The following is a 26,031-nucleotide window of genomic DNA, read 5'->3' as shown; positions in this document are numbered from 1 at the left end:
ATCTTCCTGCGTCATATTGAGGGAAACCCCACAGTACTTATGTATCATCAATGGAGTACGAATAAAGTATTAGCCATACATCATAGCCCTGATTTCTGGCCCATTTATTTTTGCAACGTAATACTGGGGCTAAATGGCGTCAATACTTTAAGCCGGGACGACTTGGTAGAACAAGAAAATTCTCTAGCATTCAACTATAGAACTTCATAAAATTCATTCATCTTCATTTCTACAGTGACTGGACCTAAGTTTTGCTATGATTATATAATATACTGCCGGTCAAAATCCTAAACTTATGTCCACTGACTGTATATGTATCTACAACTGAGCCTTTTCAATTCGTCGCCCAATCTCATCGAAATGAATCTGCTTCCCAGACACCAGTGCTTCCTGAAGGTAAGAACCAATCTCAACGGCTTTGACAGCATTGGTCAACTTCATAGGAAGCGGCGTGTTGTCCAAGCAGGCCGCGGTGAAGTCATTAGCCTCCTGGACAAAGGCAGGGCTGAACCGACCCATGAAATTGTGAGGAATTTCCCGGGTAATGCCACCGTTGTGGTATAGGTTGACAAAGTTTCGCTGGGGGTTGCCATTCACTGTCAACTTGCCCTCGGTGCCAATGATCTCAGTGGTGTCCTCCTGGCCAGCGGCCATCATGCGCGAGCAGTAATAGTACGCAATCTTGCCATTCCAGAACTCCACAATACCCACAGCATTATCATAGTCGTTGTATTTCTTCAACTCTGGTTGGACTGCGGTGATACCGTGAGCAGAGATGCTCTTGGGGAGGACTTCGTCCCCAAAGAACCACAGGCTGAGATCAATGTCGTGCACGGACATGTCCACAAACACGCCGCCGGACCAGGCTGCATATTCGACGTAGAAGCCCGAGGGATCAAACTTGTCACAAGTCTGGCTACGGATAATGGCAGGCCGTCCGATAAGACCTTGCTCCATCTTGGCGTGGGCATCACGGTAAGAATCGTCAAATCGTCTGGAGAAGCCACACATCACCTTCAGATGGGGCTTCTTCTTAGCAGCCTGAACTACTGCTCTGCACTTTTAAAGAGATATTCATCAGCATTCGTCGTCATTTCAAACAGGGAGAAACTCATACCACTTCGACATCGGTAGACAAGGGCTTCTCGCAGAGAACGTGCAAGTCTTGCTCGATAGCCTTGATTGTCTCCTCCGCGTGCACCGAGGTAGCCGTACCAATAGCAACAGCCTGCAGACCGGGATGCTTGAGCATCTCATCGTAGTTGGTGTACAGAGTCACACCGTGGGGTTCCAGGTTCACTCTCCCCCATGCAATCTCAGCAGGGTCTGGGGTGAATGCCGCAACAAGCTGTGCACGGGGTGTCTTCTGCAGGAAGTTGACAGCATGAAGCTTGCCGACTCGACCAAGGCCGGCCATGCCAACTTGTAGTTTTTGGACTGTCATGATTTTGGAGGGATCGGGAGAGTTGGGAATAATTGATGTCTTTCTGAACCCTCAGTTTCCTGGGTCTTCGAGGGGATTTAAATAGTTGAGAAAGAAGCTGCTCCATCTCTGCATCTTGATCATTAACTTAGGGTAATAGTCCCCGTTGTAAGGTGAACGGAAAGAATTGCTGGATGCAATAAAAGCGGAAGGTTGGGGTTGGTGGGTTGGTGGGTTGGTGGGTTTTGGTTTCCCCGCATTCGCCTCCCAGATAGACAATTTCCCTTCCTGTGCGATTATTTTGGGGTATGTTTTACCTGCCAATATAATGCCAAGAAATATCATGTTCCAGATATTTCATTAATATGATGAGTGGGTCATGCATACAGCCCCCGTGGGGGGACGGAAAGAATTTCCTCCTTGCAACCACTTTGGAAATCTCAATGTCTCCAAGAAGAAATCGCCTGGTGACTGGCTGGTGCGTTAGCCAGTATTCATCGTGGATATATGAAGATCTCTGCTAATTGATCTGCGCAGTCAACGATGTCGTGGTAAGTCACCGTGGGGTAAGGATCGACATACAGGGCAAGTTGCTGAAACACAGATTGCACAGTCCGACACCTAAAATGTAAGTATTGCCGAATTGCGACTAAGAAGCAAAGGGTTAGACTGATCAAGTGTTGTAGGCGATATCGATGACCTGGGTTGCGAACACTGTCAACAAGCTGGCGTGGATTGTGACAGGACCAATGTCCGGTTTCGCAATGGCCTCTCATTACCCAAAGAGGCTGAAATTGCCTTTTCAGAGAGCTGCTGGCCCCAACTCCGTGGTAAAGGTAGGCTAACTTGTGATTTGCTATTATCTAAATCTAACCAAGCGTTCTAGTGCGCTTCCATGACGAAACACCCGAGATCGCTAGCCTGTACTCGACTATTCAGGATGACCAGCCGGCTTTTACCAATGACACTAGTTGCAGGTTAGCAGTTGAGCTAAGAGAGGAGCTCGACATCCCGAGTGGCCTACTGGCACAACACCCGTATGCAGCTAGTGGAGCTGATGAAGCCAATGCCTTGGCCCAATTCCCAGCTTCTACTACAGAAAATGTGTCACCGTCTGTTCTATCATTGTCTTCTCCAATATCAATTCAATCAAGAACATCCTCCAACCCTTTGCAACCGCTGAGCGAAAGGGAGGCCATCTTGTTGAGGAACTTCGTTGAGAATATGGCTCTCTGGGTGCGTGTATGCCCGAGAACATACCCATCTGCAGTCACTGATTAGAACAGGCTGATATCACGGACCCCCAACGTCATTTTGAAACAGAGGTGTCAGCCCGGGCATTGAAAGAGCCTGTTTTACGATATGCAATTTTTGCATTTTCCTCGCGCCATCTTGACCGACAGGACAACAGCGATGTAACAGAGGCTCTACAGTACCATAATTGCTGTGTTCAATTACTTATTCCAGCGCTTTCTGGGCCACGCGAGCACATCACCGAGGATATACTAGCCGCGGTCGCTATACTCCGTCAGCATGAGGAAATGGATGGTCAGTCATCGATGCGGATGAGTAGCATGCGTCAAATGAATACTCACACATTCCAGGGGAGGACAATCAATTTCACCTCACTGGCACAACTCATATCATGAATACAGTGTCAACCTTTGGCTCCTCGGGTGGCCTGGGCGAAGCTGCTGCTTGGCTTTGTTTGCGGCAGGATATCTATATTTCGTTCACCAGCCAACGGCCTCTGCGGACCAACCTACAAAGCTTCTACCACTCAGATGTGTTTCAAAGAAATGACGACTTTGCATGGTCAAGCAGAATGGTCTTCCTACTTGCTGATGTTCTTCAGGGTGCTTTCACGGACTCTACTATAACACATGGCACAGACCAGATCGAAGAGTGGTATTCCACTAAACCGCACACCTTCGACCCAGTTAGATCAGTCCCACAAGGCCCCGGGCCGGAGCAACGACTCCCTACCATGTGGATGCTGCTACCCGTGCATGGTGAATGGTCCCCATAACATGTGTGTATAGCAGACTCGAGACTGACATTGGCTCAAATGCCTGATGGCAGTTATTGGCATTCAATACTACCATATTGCCAAGATTGTTTTGGCACTTTCCGAGTCTCCACGGGCATCTTCCACCTATGAGAGCCTGCGGCATTCTCGGACAGTGGAGGTTCGTTGAACACCAACATCTTTCGGTCAGCGCTCACATTGGATTTAGAAGAACGTACGCCACCATCTGCTCACTGTCCTCGGATTGGCACAGTCTAACGCAAAGGCCGAGAATACGTTATTTACTGCACGTCATAGTCTAGTCGCCTGTGAGTTGCCAATGTTTTTTTTTTTTTTTTCTCCTTTTTTTGAGAAAGTATTGAACTGACTTGGTAGGGGGTTGGGTCCTTCGACATCCCCTCGACCAAAGGGCTGCGGAATTACTATTGCAAGCCATGCATGCAAGGACTGGTTGGAATATGGATTCGCTCATCCAGACATTACGCGCCCAGTGGCAAGAGGTTGATGAGAATATGAATCCGTAAAGAAAATAAAAGGATAATTCAGCCGATGAGAACCCGTGACTGCATAGGGGAATATATTTAGTAAAAATACCCGAACATGACTTTTCACTTTTTCATGAGAATTGGCTCCAAAAGCCTCCAAGCCTCCAAGACTGGTTGTATACCAAAGGGGTGTGTCAAGGGGAAGATCTCAATCTCAGGGGACTATCGTAGTACGTAGTCGCACCCCACCCCTTTCTCCATCTAAATCATTTAAGTCATTGCACGTCTTTCCCTTCAATTAATTCTACATATACTGTTCTCGTATCATTCACAAAGTACAGAATCAGAAGTACTCAATATCCTCTTGAAACCCCAAGTTCACTGTGTCTCACCCCCGCAAATTCGACGCGCTAGCGGAAAGCGGATCTGCAGTTCCTCGGACATTCGCAACGAGCCCTCGACGCGCGTGACAGGCATTTTGCTTTCCAGACTTCCCCTCAAACATGAACACAATACTCGGGCTATTCCTCGGGCTGGTCCCAGGAAGTCTACTGAAATCCGATCTCCCAAATTCCGGATCGAGACACTACTATATACCCATCATGCAAAGCTCAAATTTCCCTATGAGTGAAACCAAAGAGCACAAGAGCACACCAATTCCGCTTTCAAGCGCATCCCCGCCTTCTTACAACGACGTAAGCGGCGCCGTTATCATAAACCAATATGGCAAACCTCAATTCCTATCACCAGAGGAAGAGGTAGAGCGACAACATCGGCTACAGCAAGCGGTGCGCGAGAAGATGTTAGGGTTACCACGAACGACAAAGTTCGAATGGCACCAGGGAACCTCAGGGACATCAGGAACTGTGAGCGAGGAACCACCACTACCGCTGTATACACCGCGAGAAGATGAGAAGAAATGATGTCATGTCAAGTGCAGATTGGATATGCAGTATTGACAGAACCTTGGGTTCCCTACTTTGTGCATGGGCTGGGCCTGTACATGTGAGCAGGGCACAACACGCAGTACACTTTATATAGACTGCAGGAGGGGGTCTTTGTATGATAATGCACCGAGGGTTCGCCTTTTAATTTTATGGTCGTATCCACTATTTGTACAAGAATGCGATTGTAAATGGATGCGAGGCTAGTTCCGGAACAGTCTCAAGCCACCTTCCTCCCGATCAACATCTTCTTCTTCATCGCTGGCACCCTCGTCGCCTTCACCGAGCAAACCACTGGCTGTTTTGCCGAGCAGAGAAGCAAAGAACTCATCTCGTGCGCGTGTAGACCAGGAACCACGGTCATCAGGGGCCATGAAGTTCTGAAGTTTTTCATGCACATTGTACTTCATCTTGCGGCCCTTGGAAGCACGGGTATCAATGTCTCGCTTCACCTTATCGTTGCGCATACCAGTGATTGGGTGAATGGGCAGGCGTGAGGGCAGCTGGTGCAGGTTGTCAAAGCCACTGGTCATGGAGTCGGCAGAGGACATGCGTTGCTCAACGAGATCGCGCAAAAGGGACTGGTAGAAAGCTCCGTCATCGTAGAGAGGTTCTTGTTGATCAGATGTGCGCGAACGCTTGGAGGATCGTTCTCCAATCTCTGTGGCGACTTGAGCATCGAGGACGGCTGTGATGGTCTGTTGGCGACCGGAAGTAGAACCGAGCAGTTTGCCTCTGGCATTGGGGAGAGATGCAGAAGTGCCACGAACTTTCGAGGACCACTTGTCGAGAATGGAACGACGGTGGGAAATGGACTCAGACTCCAATTCAGCCATGCGCTCCCATAGCGAGGCAGAGCTAGTGGTAGGTGAGGCGGGGGAGGGTCTCTTTCGCTTTTTGCTGCCTTCTTTGGCGGTAGCATCAGCCAGGGCAGTACGTAAACCTTCGAGGGTCGACCATAATGCCAGCGCAGCTGACTCCGCCGACCTAATTGCTTCCTCATCCACAACTTCCTCTTCGTCCATAGCGTTCTCTCCATCTGCTTCGTTCTTCGAACCCAAGACAGCAGCGACACCGTTGATAGACGTCAATCCACTTTGAAGCTTCATCCGCGCGTTAAGGAGCGCATCAAAAGTGGTACGTTGTTGCTTGACAGCCTTTCCCTTCGTAGCATCGGCCTTGGCTGCCGAGGAGATTGTCGCAGCAATGGTTTTCTGATCCGTCGCCATTAGTTTCCGAATCTCGTCGCGGTCAGCGGACGGTCCGCTTGTGTCCCCATGTCGGACATCCTGGCGGGTCTTCTTGGAGTGCTTGTGCACTACCTCGTCGGCATCCTCACTTTCATCCTCATCATCCTCTTCGCTCTCTTCATCATCATCATCATCATCCTCGCCTCCCTGTGTGTCCTCATCGGAACTCTCCTGGGCCAGGGCATTGTCGCCGCTGGCAGATTCTCCGAAGTCAGACGAGATGTCTGAGTCCTCGTCATCCTCCTCACTTTCAGCGCCTAGCGCTGCCCGGCTGACTCGGGCACCATCATATTGTTTCCCTAGGGGGAGGGGGTCATCTTTGCGGAGCTTTGCTTTCCTGTTTGATTATTAGCGCGTTGTTAATACCAAATACACAAATTTTTACATACCCAACAGTTTGATAATGCTCTCTGCCTGCAGTCACTTCTTCTTTATCTTCACCTTCATCGTCACTTGATTGTTGCCCATTATCGATATCCTCGGGATCAAAATCTAAGCGCAAAGTAAGCATTGAATGTTCGGTACCCAAGAGAATATGTTGATGCATCATTCAGGCATACCTTTAGGAGTTGGGTCTTCAAAATCAGCAAGCTGATCAGCTAGGGAGCGAGCTGCGCGTGGTTTGCCCATGGTGTTTGGTATGGGGAGAGAAGAGAGTCGACGAGCAACTTTTTTTACTGGTTTTTCCGGATAACGGATTATTAATCCTATCTAGGTTTAGCGCCCGTGGGCGCCACAGCTTCACGTGGGCGGTGTACGGTGTGGGAGCTTCAACTACGAAAGGCGGTCGGCTCTTTTATTGGCAGTATCGCGGTGGATATCTTGCACTGCATCTTCTGGGACTACTTTCTGTTGCTCACAGATTATTTGGTCCTACATTTTTCCTTATCATCTGCCTCTTTGGGCCTGTTAGTATGTTGGTTTCTCCATCTGGCACCATAGCCAGAGGCACAAGGCTTTTTTCCACATGTCGAGCTCTTCAGCATGACAATCCTTTGGTTAGTTGTTAATCTACATTTCGGAGCTCCGGTGATGGCCTCTCGGCCCACTGACTGATCCCACCATTTCATTGCCAGAATGGCTATTTTCACTTGCATTGACTAACTATGAACAGGGACTTCCACGCTCTGGTACCCCGCCAACTTTTCGTTCGCGCCGAGGGCTGCCCGAAAAGCGCAAGATTCGAGATGTCAAGAAAGTTGTTGCGGTCTCTTCAGCAAAGGGAGGAGTTGGAAAGTCTACAATAGCGGGTATGTTGATATTCTTCGTTCCTGTCTATGTCTCAAAAATGGGTAGCCACTGCAGAAGACTTGTGAGCCGATGTGGAACGAACAATCGCTGAAGAGATCTTACCAGTCAATCTCGCACTATCATTTGCACGTCGTGGTATCAGGACTGGAATTCTTGACACTGATATCTTTGGTCCTTCTATCCCTACCCTCCTAAATCTCTCCGGCGAACCTCGCCTCGACGAAAGTGAGTCTCCTGTTTTAAGCTTATCACTATCGCAGCCATAATCAACATGCTTATAAACATTGCCAGACAACTGCCTCGTCCCTCTAACAAACTATGGCCTCAAATCGATGTCAATGGGCTACCTCCTCCCCCAAACACAAGCCGACAGCACAACAGGCGAACTACCGATGGACACAACCCCAATCTCATGGCGCGGACTAATGGTAACCAAAGCCATGCACCAACTCCTCCACTCAGTATCATGGGGTCCACTGGACGTCTTAATCCTCGACCTACCCCCGGAACCGGCGACGTGCAACTCACAATCAACCAAGAAGTCATCATCGACGGGGCAGTGATCGTATCAACGCCGCAAGACATCGCACTCCGCGACGCCGTGCGCGGCATTGGGATGTTCCAGCGAATGGAAGTGCCCGTGCTCGGGATGGTGCGCAACATGGCATATTTCGCGTGTCCACAGTGCGGGACTCAGACTCGCATATTCTCGCATGGTGATAGCCACCACCATGTGCACGGTGAGAACCACGGTGTCGTGGCTGAGTGCAAGCGGCTCGGAGTGGACTTTCTTGGTGATATCCCTCTTGATGCTCGGGTGTGCGAGGATGCTGATCGTGGGATGCCGACTGTTGTTGCGGAGGAGGGTGTTGAGCGCAGTGCGAGGCGGGAGGCTTTCCTTGGTGTTGCTGAGCAGGTGGCTCGGAAGATTGGACTTGATTGGCACTGAAGGGTCAATACATCTTGCCTAGACCTATACTTATGAACATTGTGTATTATTATTTTAGAATTGCATCTTCCGGTGGCTGGCTACTGGCTATTTATGTTCTTCGGCATTCGCGGTTTCTTCTCATTTGGGGTATAGACTGTATTCATTCTCAGAACTACTTCCATTTGCAAATGGTGGTCGACTGCTGTAGGCCTCGCAGCTGACTGCCAAAATCGGGTATATCCAACACAACAAAACACAAAAATAACAAAAGAAAATCGGAAGTCGCTGCATGGAACTTCAACAAAAAAGCCAAAAATCGAAGAAAGAAATTGGAAAGGTTTGAATGAACAATTCAAAATGACACAGATGGTGGGATATGTTCATAGATGGCAATTCTACAAGGCTTACTCGGCGGTTTTGAAAACCTCTCTGTCCACCATTTCAGGACGGTGCGACATGGAGTCCCGACCAGCCGCAGAGAACACAGATAGAGTATCTGTAGAGCGACGACCATTCTCGCCAGCCATAATTGGGGCAATAATACCCCGCGCACCAATCACAGCTCGGGTGCTAGCGGTATCGGATGCCATGTTCATATAGGCAACAGAGTCCTTGTCGCCGCCAACGGTACTACCAGTATCAGACAGCATCTCGCTTCGACCAGCGGCTGATCCTGCAGCGGATGATGGCCGGTACCTGCTGTGAGCTAAGGAGAGATCTGATTTCATCGGGAGAGAGCCTGCTGCATGAAAGAGAGCCCTCGTGCTAGCGTTCTCATCTGTGAATTTGTTGTTGTTCACCTCGGGCAATATAAGGATTGGGCCAGCACTTTTCTGCGAGAGGGGTCGAGATACGGTCTCAGGATCTGTGGACATGCGTCTAGTAGAAGAATCACCGTTACTGAGGTGTTCCTTTTTATGCCGGCTGACTGCCGTGTAGCCGTCAGACTGCGGTCTGTTGTTGGTAAGGTCTTTGTCTGAGGCTTTTTCGGTTTGGGGATTGGTCGCCGGAGTGCTAGACCATGCTCCAGCCTGCCCAGCATCAGTGCTAACACGGGTGGAACGTTTGCCCGATTCCTCGGCCCGCTTCTCTATTTCCATTCTGCGCTCGTCATGTCTGCTTCCCCAGCCACTCCACATCATCATGCCGTAGTTCTTCTTGGCATGTCGTTTTGGTAGTACGCCAGGAGCAGCTCGCCGGGCGGCCAAAGAGCTCGGGGGAGGGCATTCACCCTCAAAATCTTGGAAGCCGTGCGCCAGCTCTTTCAGGCGTCGGCTCTGAACCCGAAGTTTCTCCTTCGCAAATCTGATATCCCATTCCTTCTTTGCGTCCAACCACATTTGGATGAGCAAGGGGTTGATTGCCCCGATTTGGGAAGCGGGGATCTGTAACACTGGGTAGGAAGATGGGGAATCTAGCGGGAAGACATGTCCTCGTTTATCGATTCGTTGGCGTATCATGTATTGATGGAACGCTGGAAGAGGATCCCCGGCCTTTCCGACAGAGGAAGGCCCAGGTGCGTCAGGCGGACCGTTCAATGCGGTTTGAGGCCCCGGAATATCTTCATCTTCTGAGCTATTTGACGAAACGGCCCAAAGAGAACTATCATCCACGACTTCTACCTCGCCATTTTGTGCACGCGCCAATGCCCAAGAGCCAAACTGCGAAATGGAACGGAACATGTACTTGGCTGGTCGCGTAAAGCTCAGGGTGGGAGCGACATGGCATAGGTTGTCCCAGACCTGAAGTTGTACATAAGTTGGTTCGTACTTGTTCAAGGTCTCCCGGGTGGGATCATTCTCATCGAGATATACGTCATTAGGTGGGTATGCTTTCGGATTGGCTGCTTTGTGGGCGATGTAAAACTGCTCGTCACGAAGCGTCTCACCGCCGCCGCTCAATATTTGTAGAGGAGGCAGGCCACCCAGAGAGGGTTGGAGGACTGGCGAAACAAGAGGGTGGGACATGAGTTGGTTCGTCGTGTATAACTGGATTTGGTCCTTGAGTTCAACTGTCTGCCCATCCAAGACAACGTGAATATTATCGGGCTCGGCATCCAAACTAGCAGGATTCGGGGCTTGCTGATGGCCAGGGTAGGCATGTTCGGCTGGGGGTGGGGCGTTTTCATGGACAGTGTAACCACGGATGGCAGTCTCTTCAGCAGTGCTGTTCGGTTGGGGAATAGCTTTTTTGACATCCTCGGCAGTCACTACTGGTTGGCGTGATATTTTTTTCATTTCCAGGATATCATCGGCATTGGGAGGAGGCCAAGCGGGCGAGGGTTTATGGCGGAAGCCATAGGCAGGTATATAATCGTCGGGGTTATCCTCAACAATACTGGGGAAAGAGTGTGTCAAATCAACCCAGGGCGAGATCAAGATGGCGCCCGCAGGTAAGGGGATACCCTGGTCTCTCATAATGACCAGCATCGATAGAGCCAGGCCTCCACCCGCAGAGTCACCGGCAAGAATTATTTCCTTTGGTTGATAGGACATGAGCAGCCAGAGGTAAGCCGCCATGCAGTCATGCAGGCCACATGGGAAAGGGAACTGCGGCGACAGTCGATATTCCGGTGCAAATACACGTCCCTTCAGTTTGCGCGCATGACGCTGCATCATGTACCGATGTGTGTCGACACTTCCGAAGAAATAGGCCCCACCATGGATATATAGCATCACACGGTTACAATGCCCGCCGGCCCCTTCCGTTTGATTGTAGTGGTTCCGCATCTCAATCCACTCTCCCTTCATCTCTTCAGATGGCCCGCGCCATTGCCACCATTTCTCTCCTCCCACTCGTATGACACCCTTTGGGCCTAGCTGCTTTGTGACAGCGTCTGCAGCTGAGGACAGGAACTTGTCGGGGATTGTGATGGTCTCGGTTCTCACCCAATGTGGGCTTGGGACCCATTGGCGAGTGAACGCCTGGAGGTCTTCGACGGGGTGTTTGGATGCATAGAATAGGAATTGACGAACGATATGGATACCCTCATCATAGGTAACATGAACGGTGGGTTTGTCATGTAGCGATTTGCGATGCAGGTACTATAGATAGATCATGCGCCATCAGCCAGACAATTCTAACCCTGTCAGGGTATTCCACAAGAACTTACGTGAGTGATAAGAGTGTGAAGGACAGTGGGAGTCAGTGCGACACCTAGTGCGACTGTATGTAATGGCATAATGGTTCTGTTCCCGGGGGGGGGAAGGATAGTAGTATGCCAGCTGTCGCAAAATCCAAGAAGACCAAAGAAACCAAAGAAACCAAAGCCAATAATTATATTTAAATGAAAGACAAAAGTGAGGGTCCGATCGCAAAATGGGCCGACGTCATTTAAAGAGCGAAAAGGGATTGGAAGAAGAATATCCAATAAGTTGACTTGTTAAAAACCACAAACACAAAAGAAGGGGGGAATGATGTCATCGGGGAAATCGATCTGTGATAATCTGAGCGTTCCATTGTCAACCTCCGATATCTTACCCCATACCTACATCTACCTAGGTAGGTATAGAGTAACCTCCAGCTTTTACAAATTGCGGCTCCTCGGTCTTCCAATCCAACTAACAATCACAATATAAACCATTCCGATGATACCAGCAACAACACTAGTTGCAATGACCGCCCCACGCGGTGCTCCCGCAAGCTTGAATCCAAGCCCAGCATTGATGATACCAAGAATCATCATCAACCGTCCAAACCAGCGATGCATATAAGAAAAAGGTCCTTTCCCACCTGTCTTCCGGAAGAATCGGTGCTGCAACACACCCATAGCAGGCTGGAAAAGAACAAGGCATGGTACAATGATCATCCCCAGGATGGTATGGTAAGAATCGATCAATTCAATCTGCCGTGCTAATGAAACACCGACTCCAAAGCCCGCAAGTGCGACGGCCAAAGTGATGAGTTGAAATATTCCGTGAATGTTCACCGTCCATTTCGACGGGAAAATATGAAGTCCGAGCGCGAAGAATGGGAACATGACCACAAAAGCCAAAACCATGAGCACAGCATGGGCCGTCTTTTTCCTCTTGACCGTGCTTTGGAAGGCCGCAAGGCCCGGATCTTCTTCACTGGAGGAGATGGGCGCTCGGGCCATTTGAGCGAAGGGATTCACTGAGCTGCCGCCCGTCGCTTTTTTCAGGTCGATCGTCATGCCACCGTGATCATCATGTTGGGTGATACCCTCAGACAAACTGACCGAATTCAGGGACCCCCCATATTTAATGGACCAAATCCACGGACTTGAAGAGCTGTTCACGTTTTCTGTTCCTCCATTCCATTCCAGGCAGGTATCGCATCGGACATTGGCAGTGATGACCCCGTCGTGCACACCACTGCCATTCAGGATTGTGATCTGGGCGTTCTTGTTATACAACGGTTCGATTTCCCCGACACCCGACCGCGGAGAAACAGTGACAGTGTTGCCAGATGTATACACGACAAACATATTGGCGCCTGCCATTTGCATTCCTTGACCCAAGGCAAACCACTGCACTTGGCGAGTAGAATTCATCTGTAAATATATGGGGCCCGAACCCGATTTAGCTGTATTGTCGGGGACATTGAAGCTATAGGTGATCTCATCGTGGCCTTGAGGATGAATGCTATGAACTTGAACTTGGGCCAGGGCAGGAATGGCCCAAAGCCACGAAAAAATATGCCGAACCATTGAAAAAATTGAGATTGACTATTCTGATCTAACAAGGGAGTCATCCCAATAAATACCTCCCAGCTCTTTGTTGCACGGTTGACATACCAATTGGCCTACGTCAGGCCAAGTCTTTGTGACTGTAACTTTTAAATTTTCCGCAGACATTTGGAACCCCTGTCAAAGAGTTGCGATATTATCTTACGAGATGCCTATTGGAGTAGCTTAAACTGACTATCTCATTTTGGTCTCAAGCTACCTACGGAGTAAAGTCAAATGCAATATGACCTTGCTGCGCCTCCCCATGTCAAACTCTGATCAGTGTCGGGGTTAGCTGCATCAAATATCAAGGCTACTGTAATTCCTAATGAGTTCTTATTTGGGTAATATGAGCGGTCAATCCACAGTCACATCTGGAAGTCCTCCCGAAAGCCATACCCAGCTATACAATTCCGGTGTGTCTAAGCTTTTGGCGAATTAAAATTATGCAGATTATGGGGAAATAGGGTTATGCATAGTTTCAAGTTTATGTTTGTCTATACGAGGTGACCGATATCGTAGTTCAGGGAAAGGAAGACAGTTCTATAACATTCCATTGACTCTTAAACTAACTACCTGTCAAATACGGACATCCTCAACTGCAATGAAGATGTTGTTTTTTGCTCTTCGAAATTCCCTTCATCAACGCCATGTATGGAAACTCGGATGATACTAGTATGACAAGCAAACCTACCGGTAAAGACGGCTTCACCTTTGTGTCTCCCCGGAGGAAAAGGTCGAGGTTCATTTCCACCCGAGTCATTCATTGTCCCAAGCCTTTCTTTGTAACCCCTGCTATCCTGTATCAGAAAAGTGGGTTTGTCCCAACTACAAATAAATCAGTAAGCATTACAACAAAACCTATCAAAATCCCACCGAACATTGTGGTTACATACTCTCACCGTCAATGACACAAATCCAATTTGGTACCACGATGGTCAGATTGGCCATTGCCAGACCGGCATGTTTGGTATTATCAATCCCCCCGTAAGCAGGGCAGGCTTGGCATATTCATTTTTTGTCAGCTCAAGTGGCCAGGAATCCCTGGACATCTCCAAGCACGCTGCAGCAAATGCAGAAGGCGGCACCATAGCTGTAATGGTTCAGGGTGGCTCGGATAGTCCAAGGACAAATCGTCGAGCAGCACGGCCAGCGAATCACCGAGCAGAACAATTAGATCTATTTCAAGTCCAGCAAACTCGGCTAATAATATGACCATGCCCATGTGTATGGGTATGGGTATTGTATTGTCTTGGCTTCTCTTGCATTGTCTCCATTTCTACGATGTAAGGTCATCAGTGCTGGTGCTGCAACAACCGATGGTCCAGATCGCAACAGGAGGGTTTTCGCAATGTCCACGTGTCTCTGTATGAAAGCTTAGTCCAATTGGTTGTAAATAAAAGATATCCCAACTTATGTAGACAACTATGTCTTCGTGTGTCCCGGTGGTAGTGGTCATGGTGCAAAGTTCTTACCGGTTCTGGGAAGGTAGGGTTTCTATCCGCAAACTGTACAGACTCAGCTCTCACTGGGTAGCTAAAAACGTCGTGAGTAACTTGTTAGACGTGATAAGTCGCTAGCTCTTTCAGCCCGTCCCTATGCGGGTTAATGTCTATCAATATACCATCCGTATATGACTTTTAAGTCGAAGCTTCCACAAGCTCATCTAGCTGATAATATACAGGACATCATAGAGCCATATATGTAACGCTGGATATCGTGATTCTGCTCAACCCGCAGCTCAGTCCTTTCTTTTTCTTATTCCATGCTCTGGGCTTGAGATGAACATATACTGGCTTGAGTCTGTCTTACAAAATTATTTTGAATTGGACGATCTCTGCAGAAGTCAACGTCGATCTGTGCAATTGCAGATTAGCCACAAGGTCCCCTTCCACGCGGTACTCTCCAGAAATGAGATACGGAGAATATTCCCACTTTTTCGGGGAAATAAACAAAATGGGCTCGAATGATTGTAGAGGATATGGTCGATCGCATCCTCGTGCCTTTCTTGGCACCGCAGAAGGTCCCCAGGAGCATCGAAGCAAGGGATGCGCTAACAAGTGTATGAAGATAAAAGCTACAAGCCATGCCAGATGCTGAGCTCAATCACAGTCGCAATGCTCGGCAAATTATCTTTTGCATTGGCGACGCTAGTCGCCCAGGCTTTTCCCGGACTTGGAGCGATCATTGAACGAGAAACAGTCAAAGTGACAACCTCCCAGACAGTTCAAGGTGGTGAACTGGCCAATATTCATCTCGACTGGTTTAGTCAACCGCCAAGTCTGATCAAATCTGTGTATGGGCCCTGTGACGTCGACTATTCGTCGACGAAAGGGCAAATCATCGGACAGTTTTCAATTCACGATGATCCTCCACAGCGACTTGCTTGGGCGGTCCCAGATGAGGCTCCAACGCACCATTGTGTTTACATATATGGCTTTGACGGCCCAAATCTGACGCAAAAGGTCTTGGGCAAAAGCAGCCCTGTCTCCTTGCAGAAGAAGACTAAGAAACGATCCACAGCAGACACCGACATCCCATTGCTGAAGGACTTTGATGCGCAGGGAGCATGGTTTGACGGAGTGGCCAAAATCAAAGACAAAGTGGAAAGCAACGGTGGAGTTGCTTCAAAAAGCTCACCAAAGAATACTTCGATCGCAATTGTTGGTGGTGGGGTCTCCGGGCTTGCAACGGGGTTGATGCTGGACAGCGTCGGGATACACAACTGGGAGATCATCGAAGCCAGCGACCGCGTTGGTGGCAGATTCCGGACAAAATATGTCGCCGACACTCAAGAATGGGCTGAGATGGGACCAATGCGACTTCCGCACTCTGTCACTTACAGAGACGACAATGAGACACTTCTATATTCTGATCATCAGTTGACTTTCCAAATGGCCAACATCTTGAACAACATGAACAGGAATGACTCGCAGTGGAAGATTGACTTCATACCCTGGATCCAACACAGTCCCAATGAGTTGTATGCTCAAGGGACTCGCCGCCATGCAGATGGAAGAATCCCAACTCGCGCTGAAATCGAAGAGGATCCAAGCCTGAAAGACCCCCCAGAAATGAAAAGTGCAGAATACAGCAACACTGAGAACAAGATGGACAAAATCCTGAAAGACGAAAAGACTCTCAAATCTCTTCAGAAGGATGTCTGGAGAGCCCACAAGACCGCCATGGACCAGGGGCTCGATGACTGGAGCGAACAGGCAATGATGCGACATGTCTTCAAAGCCAGTCAGAACATCACCGACGAGATCTGGACATCATCCGACTACGATGTGTTCTGGGATGAGCTGCATCATAACTCCAATCTCGGCCTGGATGGAAGCAAGGGCAGTATAGGCGAAACAAAATGGCTCTGCATCGATGGAGGATTCAATCGCCTATCCGACGCTTTTCTTCCTCACGTCCGCGACAGGCTTACTCTCAATCGAAAAATCCGGAAACTGCAGTCGGTCAAGGGAAGTGATGGCCACACCCGCACTCGACTGTCATGGTACCCCAATGTCTCGAATCGCACCTTCGAGTCCAAAGAGTACGACTACACAATTATGGCAGTGCCATTCACCATGACCCGCTTCATGGATCTGCCCAAATTCTCCTCGGTCCTAGATCGCGCGATCAGCGAAGCAGGTCTTCGATTCAAGTCCGCATGCAAAGTAGCCCTGCTATTCTCCGAGCGATTCTGGGAAAAGGGCGACCGACCAATTTTCGGCGGCTACTCCAAGCCATCAAGTGACTCAGTCGGTGCCCTCTACTACCCAGTCTACGGACTCAACGAGTCCCGTCCGGGTCTGATCATGCACTACCGAGGCGGCGATTGGAGCGACCGGTTTGTAAGTTTCTCCGACGAAGAACACGTCCAGACGGTGCTGGACTCGATTGTCAGTCTGCACGGTGAACAAGCGCGCGAGCTTTATACGGGAGATTATGAGCGTCTCTGCTGGCTCCAGGATGAACATACTGCGACTTCTTGGTGTCGGCCGGATGTTGCACAGCATCAACTATACATTCCAGCTTATCATCAGACGGAGCATAACACCATTTTCATTGGGGAGCATACTGCGCCAACTCAGGCTTGGGTTAGCTCTTCACTTCATTCTTCTGTTCGTGGGTCGATTCAGCTGCTGTTGGAGCTGGGTTTGGTGGATGAGGCGAAGGAACTTAACCAGCGGTGGATGGGGAGATGGATCAAGCTATAATGTCTCTGTCCTCCTTGGCTTTGGGTATATTATCCTAAAAAGTGAAAATATTCATAATATACATAGGTATTCACCGAGCAAAATAAAATTTATCTGCAAGTGTTTCCTTTTTAATGTGGCATAGATAGAATATGTCTATATATACCATGGTCTCTATATCAATTGTACAGCTCCCCCTTTACGAGAGGCTTCACGATGTCCGCAGAAAAGGTCACATGTCCAATACCATTGTTCATCTGTGGCTCTTGTCACACCCCATTTCAACTTCTTATACGCCAAGTCCTTATCGAATTGTTGCCAATCAGTTAGATCATCTTGTTTCCGAGGCTGACAGGCAGCAGCTATACTAGCGGTACAACATCCCGCTAACGGCATGCCACTCGGAAAGAAACTGTATGAAAATAGAAAATAAAAGTAGAGCAAAATATATCCGACCATATTTTGTCCTTGTTTCTGGAGGCGTTCACTCCTATCATGCTAGACCGTAACCTGAGGGCCTCCATTGAAAGTGGCGAATGGCGGAATAGTCCAATCTGCTCCTTCAGTGAAGTTCTCGGTTATTATGACTCCCACATAGTCATTGCGCTGGTGGGTTTTGAAGATAACCGAGTTCCAGATCATATGTAATGAAAAGGAGCTTGCGCCAAGTACAAGCCATAGAGACATCTTAGACTTCGAAACAAAAGAATAAATTGCAAATACTGGAAGTCCCAATGATAAGCCAACGGTGTCTCGCATGGGCCGCATCGACTTCGCTTATCGTAGGTGAATTCAAACATTGCATAGCAAAGTTGCTGGCAGCCAGTAAAACCGTACTGAGCACATTGACAATAACGTGTACCATCGTCGTCAACATACTTGTAGTACGGCAACTACCTGTGAAAAACGCGAGGCTGTGGTTTTCCACCGATATTTGACACAAGCAGTGACAAGTGTGACGATATTTACGATGAGAATCACCATCGTTACTAGCGCACCACAGGAGGTCGTGAGCCTCCATGATTCAAGCGCCCGTATCCCGATAGACTCGCTGTCTTGGTCGGTTTCGTCACCAGTGTCGTTGCCCTTTGACCTGATTTGCTTATAGCGCGGCGTCAAAGGCATCATCTCGGTTTGCATGGTCGGCAGAATAGTTTTGGTGCCAGCTGAGCGACTTAACTCCAGGCTTGGTGAGTATTTGGACAGATGAGATGAAAGGGCTCTGATGCTGGATTTGCAAACCTAACCATAAGTGTGGGCAGGGATTTCTGCTCAGCTCGGCTTCTCTTGTGCAACTTGGGTCAGATCAGTGCATACATGAACATCCAAGGCTACATTAGTCTTGATGTCATGGTCTTGATACCATATGAATTAGCGTTGTGGTGCATTATAACATTCCAATACTGTGTCCTATGTCATTTCCCTCCTGTAGTCATTCAAATACCCTCTCTACCACGACAAAATATCTTCAGTTACCGATATAAACTTTCCCGACACATTTTCCCTTGTAGCACTGTCAAGAACACCAAGCATTCCCTTGACACTATCCTCAACAGTCACCGGCGGGTTACCAGGATATCCCCACTCCTTCGCAGCAAAATCGCCCGCGCGGGTTTGCACCCAGCCAGGATGCATTGCAAACGCAACCAAACCATTTTTCTCATTTTCAACATGAAGAGCCTTGGTAAGCCAGTTGGAGGCTGCTTTACTGGGACCATATGCCCCACCGGGAACAGGCTCCTGATCAGCAATCGAACCGACGGAGGAGGAGATGACCATGAGCTTGGGGGCATAAGCCGATCTCTGCATAAGTGGCCAGAAGGCCTGGAACACAAGGAGAGGAGCGATGGTGTTGACTTCAAACGATTTACGGAGGTCTTTCGCCGAAGTCACTAGGGCCGGAGTCATGGGCGTTGCGAATCCGGCATTGCAGATGAGCACATCGATATGCGTAACTGTACTGACTGCTGCGGAGAAGGCCTGTGTAATATCTTCAGGGGATATCGCAGTTGAAAAATCAAGTTCGATGATGTGGAGGGCACTATTTTTGCCCACGGCAACACTCTCAACATCTGACCTAAGACTTGTGGCTGCGTTGTGGCTGCGCACTGAGGCCACGATGGTGGTGGCAGGGCGTTCCAGTAGCCGTTTGGTCAATCCAAGACCGAGGCCTCTGTTTGCACCTGTCACGACATAAACTGTGTTTGCAGTGGAGGCCATTATCATCAGTGGTTTTGATAAAGGATCCTTTTTTGGTTCAAGAAGCAAGAGAGGAGAGAAAGAAAGCAACGCGCCCCCTCTCCTTTTATACTTAGGGCTTATGTGAAGCGGGCCAATCAGGGCTGAACTCCTGGGGTCATCACACCAACAGTTGTCAACGTTGTCATTTAATTCAAGCTGGGCACCATACTGCTTACATACATATGTATTCAAGTCAAATATCTATTGAGCCCTACGTCTATATGCAGTTAGGGTATTAAGATATTCAACAGACGCCAGGTTCTCCCAAGTTCCCCAATCTCACAAACTTCTCCTGAGATCGACCGAGAAATCCCGAAATCATTGCCAAGAGGAGTTGGAGAACAAATCCTATCTATCTTCATATGTTAACAGAAGAGGGGCCAATAGCTGCAGTCTATATCCGTTATGTCTCCATTTGGTGTTAATAGGACTAATAGGACCTGTGATTCCGGTACCCTCGGAAGGTCCCCAGCCGCATGTGCGTGAAAGGATCCGATTGTGAGTTAGGCTGGCATATTTAAAGATCCCATCTGTCACAACATGTCTGCAAGAAAAGCACATCATGGCTCCTAATGGTCTTGGATCCTACCTTTGGCGTGTCTCTATCTCTCTTCTTCTCTTCTCGGCTGCCTCAACCATCTCCGCCACTTCAAGTGTTGACAACGGCAAACTGTTTACGATCAATGGCATCAACTACTATAGTGGTGATGCGGTCTCGAGAATAGTTATCTCGGATTTTGATTCTACTCGATTTGATGCAATCGTTCCCCTGACGATAATTCGGACAGATGAAACTCTGCTCACCACGAACATTATAAAAGAAACCATCTCAAACTATTCGGCCACCGATGATGTTTTCCAGTCCGAATTTCTTGAAGGTGGATATTAATCAAGTCAATAGTTCTGCCGAAGAGCTTCCGTTAACTTCAAGATAGCGCTTTTTCTTGTCTACGATGGAGACGGTCGGGGCCAAGTCGAGGCTGATGTTCAAAATGCTCTGGGGGGGCTTGGAAATAAACTTTTGATGGCCTCTTCCAGCTATCAATCTGGGGCGCGTATCACATCTGCCAGAATGCTTCGTGATATACCAAACGGGCCCTACTTTTACTCGCCGCAGACTGGAGAGATCTATCAGGCCTTCCGTCTCTATTCCGATCATCAGCTAGCATTCACCGAAGCTGCCCTTAGCGATGGGGCCGGAGGATTCAAGCCCTTGCCAGCAACTTCATCGGTGAGTAAAATTGTGACCTGTCTACAGAAAACTTTACTGATACATTCCAGGGCGCAATGACGAAGAGCGTTGCTGTACCATCTAGGCTATACTATACACCAACATCAATGAAGCCACTTGCAGGGGTACGCTTAGCAATATGATCCGCTGTGGTTCGAACGTTGACTAACAACATGTAGTTACGTTTGGGAGTGAAAGATATCTTTGACTTGAAGGGACTACGGACTAGTGGTGGCAATCGGGCCTTTTACGATTTATATCCTCCGCGGAACACTACAAGTCCCGCACTCCAAAGACTCATAGATGCGGGGGCCATTATTGTAGGAAAAATGGGCACCGTGCAATTTGCAAATGGAGACAATCCCACAGCTGATTGGGTGGACTTCCACTGTCCTTTCAACCCTCGAGTAAGTCCAACCATTGAAATCGATCAGATTGGACTAACCGTTGTCCAGGGTGATGGCTATCAAAGCCCCGGCGGTTCATCGTCAGGCCCTGGTGCCGGTATCGCATCTTATGACTGGCTAGACATTGCCGTGGGAAGTGACACTGGTGGCTCCATGCGCAACCCAGGGAGCTTGCAGGGACTCTTTGCCAACCGCCCTTCTACTGGGGCTGTATCTCTTGACAATGTTCTTCCACTTTGCCATGCACTCGATACAGCTGGAGTTTTTGCTCGAAATGCTGCAACATGGTCAAAGGTTATGCATGCGTGGTACCAGAACTTCACTAACTATAGAGAGTATCCGAAAAGGTTGTTCTACCAGAACTCTTCTTTCCCTGGCTCCAACACAGCATCCGGTGCACTGCTCGAGGGGTTCGTTATGAAAGTGGAAGATTTCCTGGGTACGAAGAGGGAGTTTGTTGATATCGCTTCGCATTGGGAGAAAAGTCGCCCTTCCGAGGCGCCCTCAAATATAACTGATTTACTGAATACAGTGGGTTTCAGCAAGATTTGAATACATATTCAGACACTGATATTCTAGACGTATGCTGTGTTGGTATCTGTCGATCAATACCGCTCTCTTTCTTTGCCGTTTTACGCAGACTACGCAGCAAAGCACGACGGTCGCCGACCATTTGTGAACCCAGGCCCCTTGTTGCGATGGGCCTGGGGCCAGAATAATGGTGGTGACGCCGCATATGGCGAAGCTCTCAAGAATAAAACAATCTTCAAAGACTGGTGGGAATCGGATGGATACGGAAAGGCAGACACAAAGACTTGCTCTGAGGGTATCTATATGTATCCTTATAGCAAGGGTCAGACACAGTATCGGAATGCCTATTTTGAGTGAGTGAAATGCCCTTGAAGAGACAAAATGATCTATTGCCAATATCTACAGTGCACCTTCTGCGCCTCCGATGGGCTTTACGGATGGTCGGGTGGCCATCTTGGCCGGTACCCCTGATCTGGTAGTTCCTGTTGGAGAGGTCCCATATTACTCCACCATCTCGCTTAAAACTGAGTTCATGCCGGTTACGATGAGTTTTGGCGCAGCCCGAGGGTGTGATTTGATGCTGGTCAATCTCATCGAGGATTTGGAACGGGCGGGTATCTTGAAGCCCGTGAGCACAGGGCCAATGATGTATCCTGCATGAGTCCAACGCATTTAGTTGACATTTTAAGTCAGTAAGCATTAGTACAGAATCAGGCCATCAATTATATACATGGGATTCCAATGTTGCATTTTTAGTTATGCGAAATATCTCGTGGTCCGCGGGGACCTTCTTCCAACCCGTTTCTTCTAGGTGCGTCGGGGCGCCAGCGCCAGAATGAGCGCATGAAAGATGAGCTTTGGTCACCATTCTCGAATATATCTGCCGCATGCTATGAGCTGTTAGTCATTATCTTATGATGTGAGTGGATTTTCCTACCTTTCCCAGAACCGGTAGGAACTTCGCACCATGACCACTATCACCGGTGCAAGCGAAGACAGATTTCTCTGCGTAGGTTGGGACATGATAAATCTTATTGGGAATATGGTCAGCAAAGTTATCCGGGGGGAAGAACAATATGCTTACCACAAATTAATTGTCCAGTGAGTCGGTGTACCAGCAAATCTTTGTAGAGAAAAAGGGCGTATCCTCGAAATCGGGCCGGAAGATAGACACAAACTGCTTAATGCATACAAGGCTGGCTCTGGAAGTAGTGAGCACTCCTCCACCGGAAAGAGGCACCGACTAATGGCCGTCCTGGATGAACGGGGTATCTTGCGGCTCTGGCTGGAAATTGGTCCACTGAAAAAGAACAACTTAGTTAGTAGATATCGAGAGGGATATAACTAGATATGTAGGTAGCATTATATACCTTGACTCCATGGTATCCAATCTTGGTAAGGCCTTCTAGGGTTCTTGGTAGAACATAAATACTCCCTGTGTCTTTTCCAGAAATATCTCGTGGTGTACTCTTCCAGGTCATGACGGGAAATCGTTCTGGTGAGTACTTGTCCCATAGGTCGGTGTTTCTCTTGTCAATCATGAATTTTGCAAGACTACCAGCTGATGATTCGAGGTGGTAGCTCAGTTCAGGCAGAATTTGCGTCGAAAATGATACGGCTTCGAAATAGTGAATAAAGGAGATAGGAATCAGGGATTCTCGCGACTTACCAGCCACAACAACGCCATCCTTCCTCTTTAAGCCAGCAACTTTCTCTTTACTTAGCTCAAGGTCCCTTTTCACTTTGACCAAGTAATCAACAGCTCCTTCTTGTGGTCCGAAATGAAGTTTCACGCCCTTATCGGCGGCCACTTTTTGGTAATGAGCACAGGCATTACTACACCTCACAAATCCAGCCAGAGAGTCAAGAACCGCCTCATACTTGTTTTCAGACAGGGATGTGGAAATTGAGTATCTTGTCTTTCCAGCCTAGTTGATCATCATCGGTGCGCAAGTATCATGTTATATATTATGTGTTACCTACTCTGCTTTATCTTTCAAGTTACTGTAACACAAGGTTATGACTTTAAATTAGATTAAAGAAATAGGTCAAGAAGCCTACGATTTATAGGTCAGTACTTGATATAGACCCGATGTGTCTATGTCAATTTCCCCAAAAGAGAAAACTCTGACACACAACCGCCCGGATGGTCTAGTGGTACGTTCCACTTCAATATGCTGTCCTGCGAATCTCAACTAATGAATAATTAGGTATGATTCGTGCTTCGGGTGAACCTGTGCGAGGTCCCGCGTTCAAATCGCGGTTCGGGCCCTTCTTTTTTTTTGGCAATTTAAATTGCATATATCACCAGTTTCTACCTTAATCCTACCTTAACTACTCCGTAAAAGCAATCCACACTACAAACTGGACTGCGGCCGCTTGCCGAAATGAAGGATCAGAGACTCAGCCCAAAGTAACAGCGCTGAATTGCCCTTGCAGGTATTAAAATCCCTGGAACTGACGCAAGTTATCCGAGTGTGCTATTATATATAGTAAAGGAGTGGTAGCTGTGTATGATAACAGTATGCTCAAATATCAGATTCCACGTTAATTGGGTATATTCATGTATTACTGAGTGCGGCAGAAGTACCATACCAGTAGAGTATACAAAATTGTGGCAGGATGAAAGTTTGACAGGCAAGAATTAATAAATATCTAAGTATCACCCTGAGGAAATAGACCATGGTATGGATGCTCGCGCTCTACATGCTTATCAGACTCATACGCAGAGACAGGCTCATGTGAGCATTGAAATCTCAACCGTGGTTTCTTGGTGCTCACGATATCGTTGGCCAAGCCCTCGAACAGACTACTAGTCGACTTGACATCGATATTGTTTCGGCTGTTTTTCAAAGAAATCCGGAGCAGGAGCGAGATCTTTTGCTGCGGAATCCCTTGCCGCAGGGCCTGGAATCGCCACTAGTCATGGTGTTGGTCTGCCACTAGGAGCATCGGTATTATGGTACTTGTGGTCGGTAGTGATGTGTGCTCGGTGTCAAGGTGTAAATAAACTATCACATCGAAAAAAAGCCAGACAGTGCCATCAAAAAATCGGTGACACCAAAGTATGTCTTACTCGGCGCATCACCACGGGACGTGACCATATCATATATATGTCGACCTGCGGCTAGTGGTAGTAGCGTTACGACATTGAAGATTTTCTTATTAACCGCGTATAATTTTATCCATACGCCATCGAAGATAAAAGAAATTAAAATCCAGAAGTAATAACCCCAGAGACGGGGCTTGCCAACACACTGAGCCCAACCCAACCTTGGAAGTTAGTTTATCAAAAGCACAATAACTAGTTAACCAACTAGTTAAATACTAATACATGTATGTATGAGTTATGCTTTGGTCTGCTTTGGATCCACCCCCCTGCTCGTGAAGTGAAATTCGATATACGAAGGGTCTTTCTCCCAAAATCCAGTGTAATAACTAACTAACATGACCAAAAAAAGCCAAAAACGAAAAAGAAACGTCCCCGGGAAGGCTTGAACTTCCAACCTCCCGATTAACAGTCGGACGCGCTAACCAATTGCGCCACGGAGACGTGCTTGTTAAAGAGGCAGGGACTATTATACTTGTTGATGTGATCGAAGTATTAATGTGATTAAATATTCTAAGGTTATCTTAATCTTAACGGATCCATATCTTGGACGATACTATGACTAACCTGTGTTGGAAAGGTTTATCTTTGGGGGTTGATTCCGTACACGAAGAATTCTTTTGCTGATTCCGCCACAACAAGTCTCCGTGGCGCAATTGGTTAGCGCGTCCGACTGTTAATCGGGAGGTTGGAAGTTCAAGCCTTCCCGGGGACGTTTCTTTTAATTTTTGGTTTTATTTACTCATGTTAGTTAGAATTTCCCTCTCTTCCTGTTTTATTTTCTTCTTTCTTTTAGCTTGATGAGGTCAGCTTATAGATCTAATATTGAATTAATTTTGATTCAAACTCAGATGGAATTACAATGTGGCTATGGTGGTTCATTCTATCTGTACGGAGTATTGCGATGCAACCTCGAATGCAGTCGCCCTATACCGTAGCATAGAGAGAGTCTCGCGTGAGCTGTATGTGGATCGACCATGCAATGTTTCTGCCGATCGTATGGAAATAGCAGCCAAGATATTCCATGTCTCAGCCTGCCTGCATGCTTCCTCATGAACCCCACAATAGTCCTCGGCCTTATTGCACCGGTTTCTGGGGGGCTATCTATTATCGGAGTATCGGCTGATGATGGACCCAAGATGAAGGCATCCTATTTGGGTCGTGTCACCTGTGAGTCTGAGACCTTCATCTAAGACCTGCGCCGAATGTAGCCTGTCAGCAAAGAGGAAATAGAACAATCTTAGATGGGAGGCCTGTCGGATGGAGATATATAAACCTCGTCGGGAGGGAACAAAATGTATACAAGCAACCAAAACATT

At 48.1% G+C, this 26,031-nt stretch overlaps 11 protein-coding genes across 11 annotated transcripts; 5 read left to right on the top strand and 6 right to left on the bottom strand.

Annotated features, from left to right (window-relative positions):
- Positions 1-318: 318 nt before the first annotated feature.
- On the bottom strand, positions 319-1,444 carry N7471_001810 (putative NAD binding Rossmann fold oxidoreductase; the record flags this gene model as incomplete). The annotated part of the gene is made up of 2 exons (XM_057274531.1): positions 319-1,059; positions 1,118-1,444. The coding sequence occupies 2 exons, from the start codon at positions 1,442-1,444 to the stop codon at positions 319-321; spliced, it is 1,068 nt and encodes a 355-aa protein (XP_057142710.1).
- Positions 1,445-1,866: 422 nt separating this feature from the next.
- On the top strand, positions 1,867-3,976 carry N7471_001809 (uncharacterized protein; the record flags this gene model as incomplete). Its single annotated transcript, XM_057274530.1, has 10 exons — positions 1,867-1,901; positions 1,961-1,974; positions 2,037-2,051; positions 2,110-2,259; positions 2,310-2,659; positions 2,710-2,971; positions 3,028-3,435; positions 3,506-3,612; positions 3,661-3,760; positions 3,828-3,976. 10 exons carry the CDS (start codon positions 1,867-1,869, stop codon positions 3,974-3,976), a joined length of 1,590 nt encoding a protein of 529 aa, XP_057142709.1.
- A 464-nt stretch (positions 3,977-4,440) lies between these two features.
- N7471_001808 (uncharacterized protein) lies at positions 4,441-4,860 on the top strand (the record flags this gene model as incomplete). The annotated part of the gene is made up of 1 exon (XM_057274529.1): positions 4,441-4,860. The coding sequence occupies one exon, from the start codon at positions 4,441-4,443 to the stop codon at positions 4,858-4,860; it is 420 nt and encodes a 139-aa protein (XP_057142708.1).
- A 224-nt stretch (positions 4,861-5,084) lies between these two features.
- On the bottom strand, positions 5,085-6,761 carry N7471_001807 (AATF family protein; the record flags this gene model as incomplete). The annotated part of the gene is made up of 3 exons (XM_057274528.1): positions 5,085-6,468; positions 6,521-6,623; positions 6,692-6,761. 3 exons carry the CDS (start codon positions 6,759-6,761, stop codon positions 5,085-5,087), a joined length of 1,557 nt encoding a protein of 518 aa, XP_057142707.1.
- A 191-nt stretch (positions 6,762-6,952) lies between these two features.
- Positions 6,953-8,331, top strand: N7471_001806 (uncharacterized protein; the record flags this gene model as incomplete). Its single annotated transcript, XM_057274527.1, has 3 exons — positions 6,953-7,129; positions 7,246-7,381; positions 7,643-8,331. The coding sequence occupies exons 1-3, from the start codon at positions 7,046-7,048 to the stop codon at positions 8,329-8,331; spliced, it is 909 nt and encodes a 302-aa protein (XP_057142706.1). The 5' UTR covers positions 6,953-7,045.
- A 386-nt stretch (positions 8,332-8,717) lies between these two features.
- Positions 8,718-11,494, bottom strand: N7471_001805 (uncharacterized protein; the record flags this gene model as incomplete). The annotated part of the gene is made up of 2 exons (XM_057274526.1): positions 8,718-11,357; positions 11,426-11,494. The coding sequence occupies 2 exons, from the start codon at positions 11,492-11,494 to the stop codon at positions 8,718-8,720; spliced, it is 2,709 nt and encodes a 902-aa protein (XP_057142705.1).
- A 345-nt stretch (positions 11,495-11,839) lies between these two features.
- N7471_001804 (cytochrome and DOMON domain-containing protein) lies at positions 11,840-12,982 on the bottom strand (the record flags this gene model as incomplete). The annotated part of the gene is made up of 1 exon (XM_057274525.1): positions 11,840-12,982. One exon carries the CDS (start codon positions 12,980-12,982, stop codon positions 11,840-11,842), a length of 1,143 nt encoding a protein of 380 aa, XP_057142704.1.
- A 2,135-nt stretch (positions 12,983-15,117) lies between these two features.
- Positions 15,118-17,214, top strand: N7471_001803 (flavin monoamine oxidase family protein; the record flags this gene model as incomplete). Its single annotated transcript, XM_057274524.1, has 1 exon — positions 15,118-17,214. One exon carries the CDS (start codon positions 15,118-15,120, stop codon positions 17,212-17,214), a length of 2,097 nt encoding a protein of 698 aa, XP_057142703.1.
- Positions 17,215-17,691: 477 nt separating this feature from the next.
- N7471_001802 (uncharacterized protein) lies at positions 17,692-17,880 on the bottom strand (the record flags this gene model as incomplete). The annotated part of the gene is made up of 1 exon (XM_057274523.1): positions 17,692-17,880. One exon carries the CDS (start codon positions 17,878-17,880, stop codon positions 17,692-17,694), a length of 189 nt encoding a protein of 62 aa, XP_057142702.1.
- A 762-nt stretch (positions 17,881-18,642) lies between these two features.
- N7471_001801 (SDR family oxidoreductase) lies at positions 18,643-19,413 on the bottom strand (the record flags this gene model as incomplete). Its single annotated transcript, XM_057274522.1, has 1 exon — positions 18,643-19,413. One exon carries the CDS (start codon positions 19,411-19,413, stop codon positions 18,643-18,645), a length of 771 nt encoding a protein of 256 aa, XP_057142701.1.
- Positions 19,414-19,996: 583 nt separating this feature from the next.
- N7471_001800 (uncharacterized protein) lies at positions 19,997-22,264 on the top strand (the record flags this gene model as incomplete). Its single annotated transcript, XM_057274521.1, has 7 exons — positions 19,997-20,312; positions 20,370-20,665; positions 20,716-20,790; positions 20,845-21,072; positions 21,121-21,603; positions 21,652-21,956; positions 22,009-22,264. 7 exons carry the CDS (start codon positions 19,997-19,999, stop codon positions 22,262-22,264), a joined length of 1,959 nt encoding a protein of 652 aa, XP_057142700.1.
- Positions 22,265-26,031: the final 3,767 nt, after the last annotated feature.

The sequence above is a fragment of the Penicillium samsonianum genome, assembly GCF_028829775.1.
Source record: "Penicillium samsonianum strain IBT 33392 chromosome Unknown utg000001l_segment0_segment0, whole genome shotgun sequence".
Taxonomy (NCBI): domain Eukaryota; kingdom Fungi; phylum Ascomycota; class Eurotiomycetes; order Eurotiales; family Aspergillaceae; genus Penicillium; species Penicillium samsonianum.
The sequence above is the reverse complement of the archived record's forward strand: the minus strand, read 5'-3'. Positions and strand labels throughout refer to the sequence as shown.